General features: G+C 40.3%; 1 protein-coding gene across 1 annotated transcript in view; it reads right to left on the minus strand.

Annotated features, from left to right (window-relative positions):
* The window catches only part of ptpn13 (protein tyrosine phosphatase non-receptor type 13), a 260,769-nt gene that overhangs the window by 46,982 nt on the left and 194,527 nt on the right, over positions 1-19,260 (minus strand). Inside the window, exons 30-33 of the mRNA XM_072253123.1 lie at positions 15,238-15,442; positions 13,767-13,925; positions 10,134-10,305; positions 2,226-2,436 (exon numbers count right to left, since the gene is read on the minus strand). Of these exons, the coding sequence (XP_072109224.1) occupies positions 2,226-2,436; positions 10,134-10,305; positions 13,767-13,925; positions 15,238-15,442 (747 nt within the window). The remainder of the gene's footprint in view (positions 1-2,225; positions 2,437-10,133; positions 10,306-13,766; positions 13,926-15,237; positions 15,443-19,260) is intronic.

Genomic DNA, 19,260 nt, shown 5'->3' on the forward strand with positions numbered 1-19,260 from the left:
AATTAACACTTTTTCCCCAAGTTTGACCCATATCTTTCTGGTTCTCTTCTATCCCTCTATCTGTACAAATGCCTTTTAAACATTGTAACTGTACCCCAGGAGTGACCTCCTCCTGCTCGTTACTTGGTTGTCAACCAACCCCAACAGCCTCACTCTGAGACAAGTGAATAGGTTAACTACAGGGAAAACTATTACAGAAGACAGATAAATAGTAAAGGCAATATTACTGGACAGGATGTTTACATATACAGTGGTATGCAAAAGTTTGGGCACTCTCGGTCAAAATTTCTGTTACTGTGATTAGCTAAGCGAGTAAAAGATGACCTGATTTCCAAAAGGCACAAAGGTAAAGATGACACATTTCTTTAATATTTTAAGGAAGATTACTTTTTTATTTCCATCTTTTACAGTTTCAAAATAACAAAAAAGGAAAAGGGCCCGAAGCAAAAGTTTGGGCATCTGCTTGGTCAGTACTTAGTAACACCCCCTTTGGCAAGTATCACAGCTTGTAAACGCTTTCTGTAGCCAGCTAAGAGTCTTTCAATTCTTGTTTGGGGGATTTTCATCCATTCTTCCTTGCAAAAGGCTTCTAGTTCTGTAAGATTCTTGGGCCATCATGCATGCACTGCTCTTTCGAGGTCTATCCACAGATTTTCGATGATGTTTAGGTTGGGGGACTGGGAGGGCCATGGCAAAACCTTCAGCTTGTGCCTCTTGAGGTAGTTCTTTGTGGATTTCGAGTTGTGTTTAGGATCATTATCCTGTTGTAGAAGCCATCCTCTTTTCATCTTCAGCTTTTTTACAGATCGTGTGATAGTTGCTTCCAGAATTTGCTGGTATTTAATTGAATTCATTCTTCCCTCTAACAGTGAAATGTTCCCCGTGCCACTGGCTGCAACACAAGCCCAAAGCATGATCCATCCATCCCCGTGCTTAACAGTTGGAGAGGTGTTCTTTTCATGAAATTCTGTACCCTTCTTTCTCCAAACATACCTTTGTTCAATGCGGCCAAAAAGTTCTATTTTAACTTCATCAGTCCACAGGACTTGTTTCCAAAATGCATCAGGCTTGTTTAGATGTTCCTTTGCAAACTTCTGATGCTAATTTTGTGGTGAGGACGCAGGAAAGTTTTCTTCTGATGACTCTTCCATGAAGGTCATATTTGTGCAGGTGTTGCTGCACAGTAGAACAGTGCACCACCACTCCAGAGTCTGCTAAATCTTCCTGAATACCTTTTGCAGTCAAATGGAGGTTCTGATTTGCCTTTCTAGCAATCCTACAAGCAGTTCTCTTGGAAAGTTTTCTTGGTCTTCCAGACCTCAACTTGACCTTCCAGACCTCAACTTGACCTCCACTGTTCCTGTTAACTGGCATTTCTTAATTGCATTATGAACTGAGGAAACGGCTACCTGAAAATGTTTTGCTATCTTCTTATAGCCTTCTCCTGCTTTGTGGGCATCATTTATTTTAATTTTCAGAGTGCTAGGCAGCTGCTTAGAGGAGCCCATGACTGCTGATTGTTGGGACAAGGTTTGGGGAGTCAGGGTATTTATAAAGCTTTGAAATTTACGTCACCTGGTCTTTCCTAATGATGACTGTGAACAAGCCATAGCCCTAATAAGCTAATTAAGGTCTGAGACCCCGGTAAAAGTTATCTGAGAGCTCAAATCCCTTGGACTGCCTGAACTTTTACATGGTGCTCCTTTCCTTTTTTGCACTCTAAAATTGTACAAAACAAAAATAATACACTAATCTTGCTTAAATTGTTGTAAAGAATGTTTCATCTTTAACTTTATGACTTTTGGAGATCAATTCATCTTCTACTCACTTAACTATTCACAGTAATAGAAATTTTGACCAGGGGTACCCAAACGTTTGCATGCCACTGTACATACAAGACTGCTGATTAAGTTCAAACAAAATTTAAAGAATTAAAAGTGATTTTACTACAGAGTTGTGACAAAACTGAAACAAAGCAAACAAGAAATGAGATTTATAAAGGCACATGATGCAACAATATAATGTATACAAATTGCATGATACCTCGTTGTCTTTAAGATGATGACAGGACTTGCATCTTTAAGAGCTCTGCTTGCTTCATTTGCTGTCATTCCATGCGTGCTGACCCCATTAATATAACGAATGCTAATTTTGTGGTGAGGACGCAGGAAAGTTTTATAAAGGCACATGATGCAACAATATAATGTATACAAATTGCATGATACCTCGTTGTCTTTAAGATGATGACAGGACTTGCATCTTTAAGAGCTCTGCTTGCTTCATTTGCTGTCATTCCATGCGTGCTGACCCCATTAATATAATGAATAAGGTCCAATGGTTGCAAAGTTTCCTCAATATCAGCTGCTGAACCTGGAGCAATGCCACTTATGTACACTGTCTGGTATGGCGTATCACTGCCTCCTGCCAAAGACAGACCTAAACAAAAGAAATTTATTTAGCTTGAGAAAAAGATTAAACATTGAATCATTTCTGAATAATAACTCATAAATATAATTTGCTAAGTTAAAATATTCAGGGAATAAATTGTTCAGAATACTGAGAAAACAAAATAGATAACTTTGACTGTGTCACCAGAAAAGATGATTGGTTAAACATCGACTCGTTTTCTATCTCTCTTGATTTTCATTTTCACCTATTTCAAAATTACTACAATGGTCTTTATCAGTAATTCCTGGATTCTTTTGATGCATTCTTAATTATATTTTGGTTCTAAATAGAGTTATTACTGTTAATAATGACCATAACCTTTATAACTAATTCATAAAGATGAATGACAGACGATACCAAAGGAGCAGCTTGGCAGGGTTTCTTCAGACCATTTTTCAAACTTGGGCTTTTCTGTGGTTACTTGCATGCACTGTATGACAAACTGTGGCTGATTTATGCAATTACAACTCTTTCCTTTCAAGCCACCCCTTTTGCCACTTCTTGCCAACTGGCTCCTCATACCATACCAAAATGTTTCACTTCATATGAAGAAAATAAATGGAGACCACTGTCCCACTGCAATGGGACATCATCTAATCTCAGCGTCAGTAGGAGCAGCTCATAGACTGGCACCACTAGTACATAGGGAGTCCTCCTATGGCGAGTCACCAAGCACAGATGTGATAGATGAGCAGAAGGTAGGAAGGAGAGAGTGGCATACCAGCTTTGCTGTAGGTTTCAGCCCAACAAAAACTGGGTGCTATCAGCAAGCATACACAAAATAACTCAGAACACGGATGCACCCATCTCCAAGCTGAAACAATCTTTTGCCTGCAGCAGAGTTCAAACTCATTCTGGTACAAACTTGGCTCCAATGCCCACTTAGCAGGAATTGTAGTATCATATTAATCTGTACTCTATACACATGAAGAAATGGAAAAGTGCTGAGAGATAGCCCTAACATTGGTCATTGGATCCACAGGAGAGGCATCTCTTGTGATCTTCTTGGTTGACAGAATGTGGCTCCTGCATTGATTTGACTAGACTGATGGAGGAAACAGAATAGTTTATGTGGTGGTTGGTGCAGTAATCACCAGTTCTCTTCATGGCAATAGGTGACATACATTTCCATGAGATTCTTTGTTCAGACAATGACAAAATCTGAAAGGTACCAGTGTCTGGATCAGCAGTGTTACCATAGGGTCTTCTGTTTGTCTCTCGAGTGCTGGTTAGGACAAGACAAACTTGTGAGCATTTTGTCAGGAGGACCGCTTGGCTGGAATAAACTTCCCCTACTCCCTTACAGCTTGCCAGGGGATTAAGTCTTCACTGATCCTAGTATAGAGTCTCACAGGAGTATTAGGTCATCTTCCCCTGGGCTCTGGGCCAATATTTTAAAGTAGGAATACAATTTCTCCTTGACCTCATCACAAGCTCTCAGAAAGGGACATACAATATTACAATATATACCTGAAGACCACAGTGTTTCATGTTGTGTGACATTCACTTATTATAGGCGGGGGGGGGGGGGAATCACAGAAGTAATATTTTTAATTGATTTCAAAATCCACCCAATGAAAATGGTGTTCATCTTCTGCTATGCCCTCCCAGCCATGTCTGCCACAGACTCTTTACTTAACCTATCCCAACTCACTCAAAGCAGCAGCATCGACGTTGGAGCATCCAAGTTCTGATAGATGGCGGAAGGTCAATAGCCTGCCATTGTCACAATTGTCGCATTTGGAGTGGAGGTTGCCTTCATTTCATCTCTTTTAAGATAGCATTGTCGCCACACGCCAGTTACTACATTAACTTTACAGTCTAAAGTGTTGGCCTGGTGGCAGGAATGGTGGGTTACAGGATGAATAGAGATCATACTCTGTTGTGCCAACACTAACACACACATAACTGGGATTAATGCACATTGCATTCATGGACCCAGGGACAGAAACTATCATTCACCTCTTCTTGTACCTACTGCAGACACGAGAGAAAGGAGAAGGGAAAGAGTTCCTAAAGCAGGGCAAGAAAGTTGGAGTAAGAAAGGGTTAGAAGCCTTTAATGGACAGTGGAAGTAGGTTAAAGAGTGAAGTTAAAAATCAATGGTGGAGGTGGGGGCACTGAAGTAGAGAGGATTCGGGAAAAGAAAAGGGGAGATGCCTTACACAATGGTGATTTACCATATTCCATAATGTAGATGGAAGCAAGTGACTCTTTGATGAGTCGATAACCCTGACAGAACTGCCTAGCACTTCTCTTTCTGTGCCTGTTCTACATTATGCTATCCACAAGATCATCCCTTGTGATGGAGTCTAGAAATCTGGATATCCTTTCAGGGGCCTACTGCAAGGATTCCTCTGAATTACTGACAAAGCAATAATATGTCCCTGATGTCTAATACTGTGGTCTGGAGAAAGCTCAAGGTTATAGGGAACCGAGAGTCACATGCCCCAAGTCCCAACGAGGGGTCTCGGCCCCGAAAGATCGACTATCTGCTAATTTCCATAGATGCTGCCTGACCTGCTGAGTTCCTCCAGCATTTTGTGAGTGTTGCTTTGGACTTCCAGCATCTGCAGACTCTCTCATGTTTATTATTCAAGTTAATGTGAGATCATTCACACTTTCAGAAAACATACCAGCATTCTTCAATGTACCTTTACCTTCCAGGTGAGTATAAAGTATACAATTGCAATGTCTTTTAGCTACTTATTTAGTACTCAAGTTAAACCAATGAGCTGATACTTATTTTTTAATTTACTAGGTTTTTACGTGTAGATACGGCATAAATATATCGTCTCTCAGAAACTTACCAGATCCCTTAATTCCATTGATTCCAAATGCAAAATACTGGAAAAATCCCTGTTTGAGGCTTATTTAGAACCATTTACCTAACACTTTCTCCAATGCATTCAGAATAAAGGTGCAGCCACGTTACTTTGCAAGGCTGCCAACTACATCTATATTTTTGCAAAATACGTAAAACATATCTTGTTCCAGTCTTATTCGTGTGCAAGTCCCCAGTCCTCTTCCAGATACATTCATTGCGCCTACACTCTTAAGTTTGCGCAGATTTGGCATGTAATCTAAAACTTTAACGAACTTCTATAAGATGCACAGTGGAGAGCATCTGGAATGGTTGCATCACAGCCAGATCGAAAACACCAACAGCCATGAATGGAAAAGCCGACAAAAGTAGTGAACACAGCCCAGTATATCGCAGCCAAAGCCCTTGACATCAATGAGCACATCTACAAGAAGCAGCTTCCATCATCAAGGATCCCCTCTACTGAAGCCACGCTCACTTCTCGCTGATACCATCGGGAAGGAGATAAACAAGACTTAGGTCCAACACCACCAGGTTCAGGAACAGTTAGGACACCTTAACCATCAGGCTTCTGACCCAGAGTGGATAACTTCATTCACCTCAATTCGGAACTGATTCCACAACACAATCTATGGACTCACTTTCAAGGACTCTACATCTCGAGTTCTCAGTATTATTTATTTATTTGTACAAGCTCCGGAAAGCCATTTCAGATGCAAAGTGGCAATTCTGGACCAAACTTGAACCACAGAAGGATGCTCGACAACTGTGACAGGGCTTGAATATTATCATAGGTGACAACAAGGTTTCACTGCCAGAGAAGTTCAATGCCTTTTATGCTCACTTTAACTGACAAAATATGGAGTCATTTGCATGAACACCCACATCCCCCGATGACCCCGTGATTTCAGTCTCTGCATCTGATGTGAGAGTGTTCTTCAGGAGGGTGAACCCACGGAAAGCATCCAGCTCAGATGGGGTTCCTGGCCATCTCCAAATTCGATGTGTACACCCCTTGCCGCGGATTGAAAAGCCACTGGAAAGGCTGGGCCATGTCAAGTTCATAATAACCTTAGATCTCTGCAAGGGTCATTGGCAGATCCTGCTGGCAAAAGACTCCCCTCTTGGCCTCTCATTTCACTGTCATACCGTTTGGGCTGCATGGAGCCCCAGGGACCTTCCAACATCTGACTGCCCATGTGCTGAAGGGACGCGAGAAGCACTGTGTGGCCTACCTGGATGATGTGGTCATCTTCAGCACCAGCTGGGAGGATCACCTGAAGCACCTTGAGGATGTCCTGAAGAAGACTGCAGCCACTGGCTTGACACTGAGCATCCAGAAGTGTGAGTAAGCCCGTGATAAGACACGGTACCTAGGCAACCAGCTAGGGCAAAGACTAGTTCAGCCACTGGTCGACAAGGTGGAGGCCACCAGAAATAGTCCCCAGCCCCACATGAAGAAACAGCTCTGGCGTTTCCTGGGGTTAATCGGGTGGTATCGTCGTTTTCGGCAAAGAATCCACTCCAGTGGACTAAAGAATATGAGGAAGCCTTTGCAAATCTGAAGGTGGCTTTGTGTTCCTGGCCGGTCATCATCAGCCCAGACTTCACCAAACCATTCACCAACCAAGTCGATGTCTCAACAGTGGGGATTGGAGCAGTCTGGGCACAGGGGAAAGAGGGAGAGAACAGCTGGTATTGTGCCTTAGTCAGAAGCTGGTACCACGGGAGACAAGGTATTCCACTGTCAAGAAGGAAGCTCTTGCCATAAAATAGGCCGTCAGGAGCCTCTGGTATTACCTGCTGGGCAGAAAATTCATTCTGGAGACCGACTACAAAGCACTCATCTGGATCAACTCCATGAAAGACCACAATGTACACATCAAGAAATGGTACCTGGCCCTACAACCATTCCATTTCAACATCTGTCATAAGGCAGGACAGTACAATGTAATGGCAGATTATCTCTCCCAATTCCCCATCTTGTGCAATCCAGGTAAGGTGGGGGTGATGTGACAGAACACATTGGCAATGCTAATGCTCCCAGTAACCTCGCCCCTTTGCCCAGTTAGTCACTCCTCCTCATTCTGTCCCTGATCTAGTTTCCCCAGTAGTTCACACACTTTGCCCTCCTGTTCTGCAGTTCACCATTTACACACCCCGACAGTAAAACAATCACTAGCTTGGCTAATCTTAATGTCTTCAGCTAACATGCCCTACTAGTTTATACTGTAACTCATAAAAATAAGGATTCTAGACACAGACATTCCAACAGTTTCATTTATTTTCACTCACCCCATTACATAGGTTTGTAGACAGCAGGACAGCTCCAAGAGACCCAAGGGACAGTTTGGGGTGTCCTAGAATAATGCCTGGGTTAGTGGGAGCAGGCAGACCACACCCTACACAGGCAACACCACTGGTGAGGGGGCATTATTCTTTTATATTTATCTGAGCATGTGGACACTGATCTGAGTTTAACTAGGGCACTTGTGAAATAAAACTGCAGGATGTTAGAATCCCTGTTTAAAATGTTCCAATTCTGCATCTGAAATAATTATTATGATCTGGTCACATTATTATTGCACCTCCTTTCAGACCAACAGTAGAATTTCCTGGTCCTTTGAGGCCAGGGAGAGGCAGATTTAAACCCTCAGTCTGGCTTTGCTAGAGAGGGGGTGGAGGTTGGATTTGACAGTTGATGAATAGTTATAATGGAAAGTTAAAGACAAAGTGTGTCGTGGAGGAAGTCTCTGTACATTTGTAAAGTTTTGTACAAACATGTTTGTTTTTATTTATAAATACTTTTTTTCTTCACAACCTTTGGGCAGTTTTTGCATTTTTTTTCCCTCCTGGCACTAAATAAAACCCCTTTACACAGACGTGCTGTTGTGACTTTTCCCCAAATGGTGATCCTCGTTAGGTATGCCTACCCACACCTGATAGTGAGGTGTGACAGGACAAAACCAGAGTTCCAGGAGCCAGTTCTCATCGGGGGATCAGAGGTCGTGGGGGTGGGGGGGGAGGAGGGGGCGGTCAGTAGCTTTAAGTTCCGTGGTATATTATTTCACAGGATGTGCCCTGGCACAGCATATGAGTGCAATTACAAAGAAAGCCTGGCAGCACCTCTACTTTCTTAGAAGTTTGCGAAGATTTGGCATGTCACCAGTTTGACTTTGACAAACCTCTATGGATGTGCGGTGGAGAGTATATTGACTGCTAGCATCACGGTCTGGTGTGGAAAAACCAATGCCCCTGAATGTTAAAACTCACCTTAAGTAATGGATAAAGCTCTCCCCACCATTGAGAATATCTACATGGAGCACTGTTGCACAAAAAGCAGCATCCATCGTCAGGGATCCCCACCATCCAGCCCATGCTCTTTTCTCACTGCTGACTTTAGGAAAGTGGTACCCACACCAACAGTTATTACCCATCAACCATTAGGCTTTTAAACTACTCAATTTCATTACCCCATTGCTGAACTGTTCCCAACAACCTATGGGCTCACTTTCAAGGACTCTTCATCTCATATTCTTTGCTTATTTTTTGTTGTTTCTTTGCAATTACTGTGAATACCTGCAAGAAAATATCAGGGTTGTATACGGTGACATTTATGTACTTTGATAATAAATTTACTTTGATCTTTGAAAAATGCTGACCACTAATTTCTGAATTAAATGTAAGAGAAATTACAAAAAAAATAAAAGTTTGTCAATATTGATGAAATACCTGAAAACATAAACCTTAAATAAGTAATAAAGTTCGTAGATTAGAAAATAAAAATAAGAAAACTGAATTACTAATTTTTAATATAATTAAAGAACTTATCGTAGTTTGTTTGGAATAAAGATGAATTTGGTGTGGGTTCACGTTAGAACATATTATTACTGAACTACTGTTCAACACGTGCGACCTTGTAGCTCCAGATCAGGATGGACCGCCCGCATTGCTCATTGAGACCAAAGTTCTTTATTATACACACATAACAACACATCTTCCCCTTTTAAAGAAACACAAACACAATACTATGTCCTCAAACCTGCAAGGAACAATAATCCTTTCCAATCTACATTCTGCAGCTGGGCCCTTTTCTTCCCGCACCCCCCCCCAAAGTTTCAACTTCTGTTGTAATGAGCATTTACAACCCTTATCCACTGATCAACCTTCAGTCAGTCTCTGAGGTGGTTAATTGATCCTTTTTGGTCTGCTATTTGTTTCCACAGCTGCATTCCTTTCATTTGCTGCATTAATATTTGCATCATTTTAAAAAATGTAAATAACTATAAAATTTCCTGTTATCCCCCTTGAAATAAATGGGCTCACTGTTCCTGCATCAGGTCTAATCACTGAGGAATTGCACTAAGTTTTTGTTCTAGACACATCATTAACTCAGCAGTGGTAGTGAGAGAGGAAACTGCTAGAAGTTTGGCTGGCAGGTTTGGGGCCTCCATACTTGTATATGTCCAAATAATAGGGTAGATGGGGCTGGTGAATGATGGCATTTCACAGTAAGCTCCAGCCAGTAACCTCATTTTTAATTTAATCAATGCTATTTACCTTTACCATATAACAAATGCATTTTTTGCTTTTCTCAAAACACTTTGTTCAATTTACACCATTAATTTCTATAAAGCTAGGTTTCAAGTATTCTAGACATTAAGCAAATGATTTTGTAGGCATACTTTGACAATTGTGCATGTTTAATATAACAGGTTCATTTTCAGGTTTGCTTTAAATTGTCTCATACAAAGCAGTAGCAATGACAGCATCTCTTTAAAATTCAGTAAAAATTCACACTATTCTAATTTTGTTTTACTTATTACAAATGCAAAGAAAAAAAAATGTTTAATATAGTTACCTAGTTCATGGTTGTGACACATCACTGTGATATCAGGGAGCATGTCTGGATTTACTGGAAGCTCTGGTAGCTCCAGCACGCGTCCAATTACTAGTGTGACTGTATCTGGGATAGATCGAAGAAAATCTACTGCTTCTGTATTACTCATACTGGTGATGTCAACATCATTCACCTATAATAAGCAACGGAAAAGAAAAAAAACTAAAGCTGTTATCATGCACAGTATTTTGTTCAAATACATGAGTCATTGAACTAATACCCACTTGCATGCTTAGAATTTGTGTCTGGGCTTGTTCCGTCTATTAGCAGTTGCTGCTAAGAATCCAACTTTGCAAACAGATTTTGTTAGTTATTCAACTGATATGAAATTCTGTAGTTCATAATTATTATGTTGTTGTGACTTCATGGTTATGATATAGGTTGTGCAACAGAGCCCCTGCTAAATATCTATAAGTTATCTTGTAAGTATTTTGTTGCATTTGAAAAGGACCATCCACATAATGTTATTCTTGTATTGTTGGACATGAAGGAATTAAAATATGGAAGAAAACATCAAACTCAAATGGATCAAGGTCAGTGGAAGTAGACAAACTAAATGTCTTTGTTCTTGCCATCTGCTTGAAGGAATGAAGGCTGCCATTCTGTGAAGCTGCTCTGTAATGTCCATTTTGTGAACCGTTTGATGAACTGATTCTTGCTCTGGGACAACTCAGTTACAGCAATCGAATGTAGACACAAAGATCATTCTCAGATAAGCTGTCTATTGTGTACAATGGCAGGTGTGCAGAAGTAATCTTGTTATCTCCCAGTGTTTGAGAGACTCAGTTTGTCTGTTTCAAACCAGAGTCAAATAAAGCAAAAAAAGTCACCTAAGGCATGAAGTATTGTAGCCCCTGGCTACATCCAATGGGAATCTGACACAGGTTAACTTTGAGCTGATGAGATCGAACTTATGAGGAACAACTACAAGATTGAAGGACTTCAAATGCAAGGAAGCAAGAACTCTGGAGATGAACTATAGCAAGGAAGACCTCCATGCCAGTGGCTGGGAGAAATAAAAGAATCAATCATCTGGCCAATGGGAGATATTTTATTTCAGTATTAAAAATTGGAGGAGTGGTCTGAGAGAGTATCGTGCAGAGGGGACAGTGGGATTTATGTTTTAAGTTGTTGGTCTGGGGTTACATTAATGTTTGAGTAGTGATAATAAAGTGTGAGTTTGATTAATTAAGGGTTGCGTAGTGAACTGTCTTGGTTCAGTTGATGAATAGTCAACAGTATTCTTGTAATAGTTTTCAAGGTGACAAAAAATTTTAAGCTGGGGTGTCTCAATATAGAGGTATAGATCTGTAAACTAGATTTGACTTGTTCTGCATTTATTTTTTAAAATACCACATGGCTTTAAAACATGAATCTTTTGTGCAATGAACTGAGAGGCTAAACTTGTACTTCAAAAACACAAAGCCAATTGGAGGAAGTGATAATGAACAATTGTTGCAAAAGTTTTAAAATCCCTGAATTGTAAAGATCTCTCATATTGTTAAGGCAATTAAATACATGAGGAACAGTTTGTACTGAAGTTCTACAGTAGTCATTTAAAAATTTTGAAATCAAATTTTTACTGGAACGAGAGACATGATTTGGCTAGTATTATTTCACCTATCTGCAACTACTCTTCAATATCCCTATTAAATCATCTTGAATTATTTTCCTGCTTTCCTATTCATCGTCAAGGTAACCCTTTCCAAGCGTCCCTGCTGTCTGTCATCCCCACAGTTAACCAAATTTGCACTGTTTTCTGAGCTCTTTGGGGAGGGATCTATTATTCTTTGTTGAGCTTTTACTTTGTACTTTGATAATGTTATACCAAGTCCTGTCAACTGTGCAAAGATCTTGCTCATTCATTATTGGGAGAGCTGTTTCCAAGCCCGGCACCACGATCTTTTTCAAATCATATTTTTCAGTGTTATCTAAATTCGTCTAGTATCATTCCTGAGGATACCTTGCGTCTGCAGCAGTGCAGACCCACTAGAGGCAGTGGCAGTATTTCAGAAAAACAGTTCTGGGAGTCATTAGTAATGACTCTGGATGGATAAAGTCTTACGGTAAAACATGGCAAAGAAAACCAATTATCACACACCTCAGCTGCATATCTGTCCGAAGCATTAGTGATGAGTGTACCAAGGTTGTTGCTTCTGCAGCTTTTCAGGTAAGAAGCTTTCTATACCCACACACAACAGGACCTCAATAGAGGTGCTTAGAATCAGGATCAGTTCATTATCACTGTTTTATATGATGTGAAATTTGTTGTTTTGTAGCAGCAAACAGCATAATGATGTAAAATTCCTATAAATTACAAAGTAAATAAATAAATAAAGACTTCATGGAAATCTGATGTTGGTGGGAAGAAGCTGTTCTTAAAACATTGAGTGTGGATCTTCAGGCTCCTGTACCTCTTGCCTGATGGTAAATACGTGTGTTGGATGGTGTGAGTCCTTAATGATGGATGACATCTTCTTGAAGTGCTGCCTTTTGAAGATGTCCTGAGCGGTGGGGAGATCTGTGCTAGTGATGGACCTGACTGGGTCTGCAGTCTCTTGCACTCCTGTGCACTGGAACCTCCACACCAGGCAGTGATGGTGACGCAACCAGTTAGGATGCTCCCCACGGTAAATCTGTAGAAATCTGTAAGTCTTGAGTGAGACACCAGATCTCCTCTAACTCCTAATGAAGTAGAGTTGCTGGTATGCCACCTTCATGACTGGATGAATATGTTATGCAAAGGGTATATCTTTTTAGATCTTTCAAAGCTACTCTCCCCTCAATAAGCACTGGCATGTGTTTGCCTGACTTTCCTTTCCTGAAGTCCACAACCAATTCCTTGGTCTTGCTTACATTACAAGGTTGCTGTTATGACACCACCCAAGCAGCCAACCTATCTTACTCCTCCTCGCCACCTTGTTGCCATCTGACATTTTAACAATGGTGGCGTTATCTGTATGTATATAAATGGCATTTGGATCTGGGCCTAGCCACACAGCCACGAGTGTATTTTTGTTGTGCAAATTGTACTTTATTTTCCACTATCCAGTCTGCTTAGTCTCCTTGGATGCTTTCAACTTCTTCCTGAGCTATTCAACACTATTGATGCAATTTACTCTCCTTCCCAGGTATAATTACCCCCCTCCTCAACAAAGGCACCACCTCCAAATTTTACTGAAACAGAAACTTTCACTCAAACCATAACTATTGAGAAGCTGCTCCAAGATATGAGGCTGGGAGCACTGGCACCTAAGTTCCACCAACATAACATACTTACTTCAGAACTGTTTTTTAACAGGCTCCCTTGTTTTCTTATTCTTTAATAAGTCTGTATTTTTTTCGCAATTGTGTACTACAATTTCCCCAAGTTTTCATACAGTAACCACAAAATGAGAAATAGCCCCCGTTGCCGAAGTTTGTACTATCTACTTGAGTTGTCATCTCCTTACTGTCCAGACATTGATGGGGTCCAAACTTCATCTTCTACATTTATGTTACTGATGTCTATGAGAACAATGTATATGACTGGATTCTATGTTTATATGCATTCAGTATGGACTGTGCACATTTTTTTGCATAGATTGGGCGTACCGTTATGAGCCTGTCACCAGGTCGCAGCCGCCCGTCACATTTTGCTGGGTCCTGGATAACGTCATGAATGTAGCAACCAATGTCATCATCCCCTTTTGTTACAGTGAAACCAAGACTTCCCTTTTCGGATTTCTTCAATGTAACATGCAACTCTGCTTCCTACAACACAGGAAATGCTGGTTATTTTACAGCAAACATCTGATATTGACACAAATGAATTGAAAATAGGATGGAAAGTGTTCGGGCACCAAAGTGCACTGGATTTTTATTTTCCAATTTACATATAGGCCTGGAGTTTGCTACTTAGCGTTGACCTCAAAGTAAGCTGCGCACGTGGATCTGGAAATCTCCACAAAAAAAACTTGCTTTTTCTTTTAAAGACATTGACTGCCATCAGCTTCTAGTTCAAGGATACTCATGGCCTGTGACTACAATACAGGAACCAGCTCAGTAGTTGTCTCGGGGTTGGGAGAGCTGTGCTGCCAAGACAGAAGCACCTTTCACAACCACCAGGTGACAAGAGACAAGACAGCACCTGGGGATCATTGATACATGAAGCAGCCACTTGCAGGCCCTACCAATCAATGGTCCATGTACACCACACTTAAATCCTGCATTTTAGCATTGCCCACTCAGCATCAGCTATCGCAGACATCCCCTCCACTCAGAGCTCTGGGCTAATTCATTGCTGGGATTGTGCTTGTGGAGGTACCTGGCACAGCAATGCACAGCACCAGTTGGGGCAAGGAATTACAAGAGTTCCCTGATGCAGCCTGAGCAGGTGTCTTTACTTAAAGCAAGCGTTCTACAGATCTAGAATGGAGGACCAAGAATTGGGCGCACAGGTTGGTAGTGGTAAGGGCGGTTTCCAGTGTAATAAACAGTACAATCTTAACCAAAATTTTATAGCATCTTACAGAGTACAAAACAAAGATTTTGAATATACACATAAAGAAGTCAAACAGCACAGAAGCATCAACATCAGGGTTGAAAAATCTTAAAATTGCAAATAAATATATTATTATAAAATTCCAAATACATTATTGAAATGTTAAGGAGGAAATAAAATGCAAATAGACTTTTCTTAGGGCTAGAAAACTTGCTGAACAGTTATTTTGGATTAATGCAACATAAGAAACTCACCTACATCTCATGTAACTAGATGCAATATTTTCAGGACATCAGAATGGTTTGCAAATAGATATCTTGGGCATTCATGGATTACATTGGGGAAGGGTGCAAAACATCACACCCTAGGATGTGATTTTCAGTTTTAACTGCGTACGTGCATACCCCAGATGTTGCTATCAGTTTCCAATCACAATGTCTACTTTGCTTTGAAATTTGAAGTAGTGTGATGGTAAATGATAATTTCATCAGAAACTACATTCATTACATCAAAATAACCTAAGTAGTAAACATAGGAGTTACCATGCCAGAAAAAGTTATCAAAGGCAACGTTAACATTTACCAGCTGTAATTCTGATTCTTCCTCCTCTTTGTGCTTTTTGATATTCCCACACTGTGCAAGCCTTGAAGAGGACGATGACTCTACTTCTGATTTTGAGCCAGAACTAATGCAGTTCTCATCTACAGGAGTGGGAGAGGAGACTTCAGGTTCAAGTCCACAACCTTGTTCTGTCGTAAAGTCCAGAGTTATTGGTGAAAGTGGTTTTCTGAAACATAATAATGATTACAAAAATAACTTAAACAAGGGACATCTGCATTAACAAATTAAGTCACGAGTGAACTAATTTACATCAAATAATTAACTTCTTTTTGCAAAGGATCATTCTAATCAGCAATTGATTAACTTGAAATAGCATTGTTTTGAAACCAGGAATGCATAAATTCCCATGGTCATTTTGAGCAAGATGTCATAATCTGCCTTTCTGTCAGCTCTGTATCAGTACAATATACTCCTCTGTCCATTCCTCTTGCAAATTCTTTCTAGGAAAGAACTAATTTAGTCCACTTCTGAACAACACAACTCAATCTACTATATTTCCAGCATCTCACCAAATAGCGTTCCAGACCCTAATGACTTTCACTCAACTCATGAATATATTATGTTAAGAAAAACGCTGTTTTTTTTTCTCATCTTGACTTGGTGATTTTTTCACTTTAGGAACATCTAGTTTTTCCTTTATCCCTTCTTTAGCAGTTTTTAGCTCAGTGTACACACTTTGAAGGCACCTCAGTAGTGTTATTTTCCATGGTCAGTCCTTGTTACCTGTGTTTGCTACCAGCTTATTAGGTACGTGCTCCTGCAAGATTTTTTTGATTTCTTTTTATATTTGCTATCATTTCTCACACCCTCATATATATTACCTTTTTTTCGACCTACCCCAGTTACTTCCTATAATCAGCCTTGTTCTCCCTTGTATTGGCAACGTCACGTTTATCAAAGCCCAACTCCTGTTCTTTATTTCACTCTTTGGGTATCCAATGAGCCCGGGTTTTAGCTTTCTTACGTTTTTCCCTTTTATGAAAGTGCCCAGACCAAATCACAATGACCTCTTCCAGAGAGGATGCTATTGTCCAATTATAATTTAGTCTGATAATCTGATTGCAATTCATCTTATCCCATTGAATTGAACCATTCTCCAATTGGCAATTTTTAGAGTGGTCCACATTCTTTTCCACAGTTACTCTAAGCTGTTATTAATATAATCACTGTTCCTTAGATGTTCCCCACTAAGTTTATTTTGTTCCCCTGAACCAAGTCCAGCTGTGCCCTCTTCCTCACTGGCCAGAAACATACTAGTCAAGAAAGCTGAAGACAATTCGTAAATTGTTTTCCCTCTTTGCCTTTTCTTCTATTATGATGCAAATCTATATTGCTATAGATGAAGAACCCTGAGTACAGATTTTGTTCTTTTCCTTAAAAATTGCTCCACTGGTCTTCCCACTAGTTGACAGCTGTTAGAAAATTCCCAGTAGTAGAATGCCATGTTCAACACTTCTTAAACTCAAACCAAATAGAATTATTGTCCCAAGATATCATCTCATTCCAGGACTGCAATATTCTCCCTAATCAATACACTTTTCTCACTGTCCTGACTTTATTCTTTTTTTTTTACCTACCATTCCTGAATATCCCAAATTTAATGTATGTAGTTATCCTGCACAAGCTTTTTAGCCAGTTCTCCGTTAATGGCACAAGATCAATAACGACTATGACTAATCCCTGATAACTAATTCTGTGTAAAATTCTCCAGAAACGTTTTGTACTTGTTATGCACTTAAAAACATATACTGTGAAGTCCTTAGATTATTTTATACCCTTAGACTGGCCATATCTAAAACTATACATTTCTTGCCCTAGTGATGCCCATCCCTGCACCTCTTGCACCCATTTCAATGCTACAACCTGGTGACCATCCTACCTAATTACTTCAGACACTTGGCGCACAAACCTTCCTTTCAGCGACAGTCAAAATTCATACTCTTATTGTCACCCAAAGTACCTGTGTTAATTGTTGCTGTTAAAAAACCACAAACTTTTCTACCCAATGATACCCAGCAGCTTCATAACTCTTACTTAAGATGAACTCCAGTACTGAATGGAGTATAGACCTGCAGACTGGTTTGAAGAATGTGAATGTGTGCATTCACCTATGTTTGAGTGAAGATATCAGAGTGAACACTGTTTCTTATGGGTGGTCCTTTTCCTTTGCGATTTACTACATCTGAATGTACTACCTTTTAATTCAGAATGGAAGAAAGGAAAACATGCATTTACAAATCACTTTTCTAAATCACAGGAAATAATTAGTTAATTGAAATGCTGTCAACATTTGCAATCAATCAGTGTCATGAAAAAACTTGCAAACAGCTAGTGAAATTGTGGGTAGTCTGATTTGATGAAGTTACTTCAATGATAAAGGTTTCCCTGTTAACGCCATTACACTTCAGATGAAAATTCTAACCAGAAGCTCTGTGCACTAAGTGGAATGAACATAAATGAACTGGAGCAGGTGATCACCTGACCAAATTCTCTTTCGTCAATCAATCTTGCAAAAAAACAAGATAATTTATTCATTGTTTTGAGTTGGGATGTAAAATTATGTGGAATATTTCTTCATTTAAAACTCAACAAAAATACCTGGAGTTTGCCTTAATTTCCCAAGAGAACATTACATGGGGAGAAAAATCTGCCTAAGATTCACCTTCTTCAGCCAATGAAGTAGAACTTGTATTTTCCCAAAGGCGTTGGTGTTAATGTACAATACTTCTGTTTATGCAAGTAACACACTTCAACTGCTAATTTATTAGTATCTGTGGAAATTAAGTACCTTGTACTGTATATTATTGTACTTTAGATGAATCCGTGAATTAATAAATGTGGCCATTGACATTTACCATAGAACCATAAAACATTACAGCACAGAAACAGGCCTTTTGGCCCTTCTTGGCTGTGCCAAACCATTTTTCTACCTAGTCCTACTGACCTGCACCTGGACCATATCCTTCCATACACCTCTCATCCATGTACCTGTCCAAGTTTTTCTTAAATGTTAATGTAAGGGGGTTTCGTCTTTCATGTTACTGCATAGGCTAATTAAAATGGCTTCTTTGTTATGTTATACTTGGGAATGCTTCTTTGTTATGTTAAACGCTGAGAAAGTTCTTGCGCTAGCAGCTTGTTTTGGATTAGACTGTGATAAAAAGATGTTACGAACTAATTGGGATAGTTGTTGTGTTTTTGGTGTGTCTGTAAGATATTGTATGCGCGGGGTTTTGGGGCAGAAGGCGGGAGAGAGAAACAGAGGATGGACCAGGTGCTGTGAGTCCACTAACGAGGTCGGACCCCGAGCAGGGTGTTCGGCGAGGAGAGGAGATGGAGACGGACTCCTGTGGAGCCTCTGGTCGACCACCGTTGTTGGTCCCAAGCGGCCGGTCGAGGTTGTCCAAGGGGTCGTAGGGTGAAGAAGAAGGGTCCTGAGCTCCAACTATTTGTGCACGAAGAGATTGAACTTTGATAAGTGTGGCGCCTTTTATTTTCCTTTTATATTTTATTCTCTATTAATTATATAGTTCCAGTAATATCTATAAACTGTAAATCATTTAATCGTATCTGGTGTATTGTCTGTTATTTGGGCGGGGTGGGGTACATCACACAGCATCCACACAAACTATTACCCAGTTTGGCAGGGCCGAGTGCTGTTTCCCTAGACGACAGCGAGCCGAGCGACCCTGAGGCTGGCCAGGGGGGCTACATTAAAAGTGAGCCTGCATTTACCACTTCATCTGGCAGCTCATTCCACACTCCCACCATTCTCCATGTAAAGAAGCACCCCTAATGTTCCCTTTAAACTTTTCCCCCTTCACCCTTATCCTCTGGTTTTTTTCTCCCCTCGCCTCAGTGGAAAAAGCCTGCTCGCATTCACTCTATCTATACCCATCATAATTTTATATACCTCTATCAAATCTCCCCTCATTCTTCTACGCTCCAGGGAATAAAGTCCTAACCTGTTCAACCTTTCTCTGT

Source organism: Mobula birostris, chromosome 3 (assembly GCF_030028105.1).
Source record: "Mobula birostris isolate sMobBir1 chromosome 3, sMobBir1.hap1, whole genome shotgun sequence".
Taxonomy (NCBI): domain Eukaryota; kingdom Metazoa; phylum Chordata; class Chondrichthyes; order Myliobatiformes; family Myliobatidae; genus Mobula; species Mobula birostris.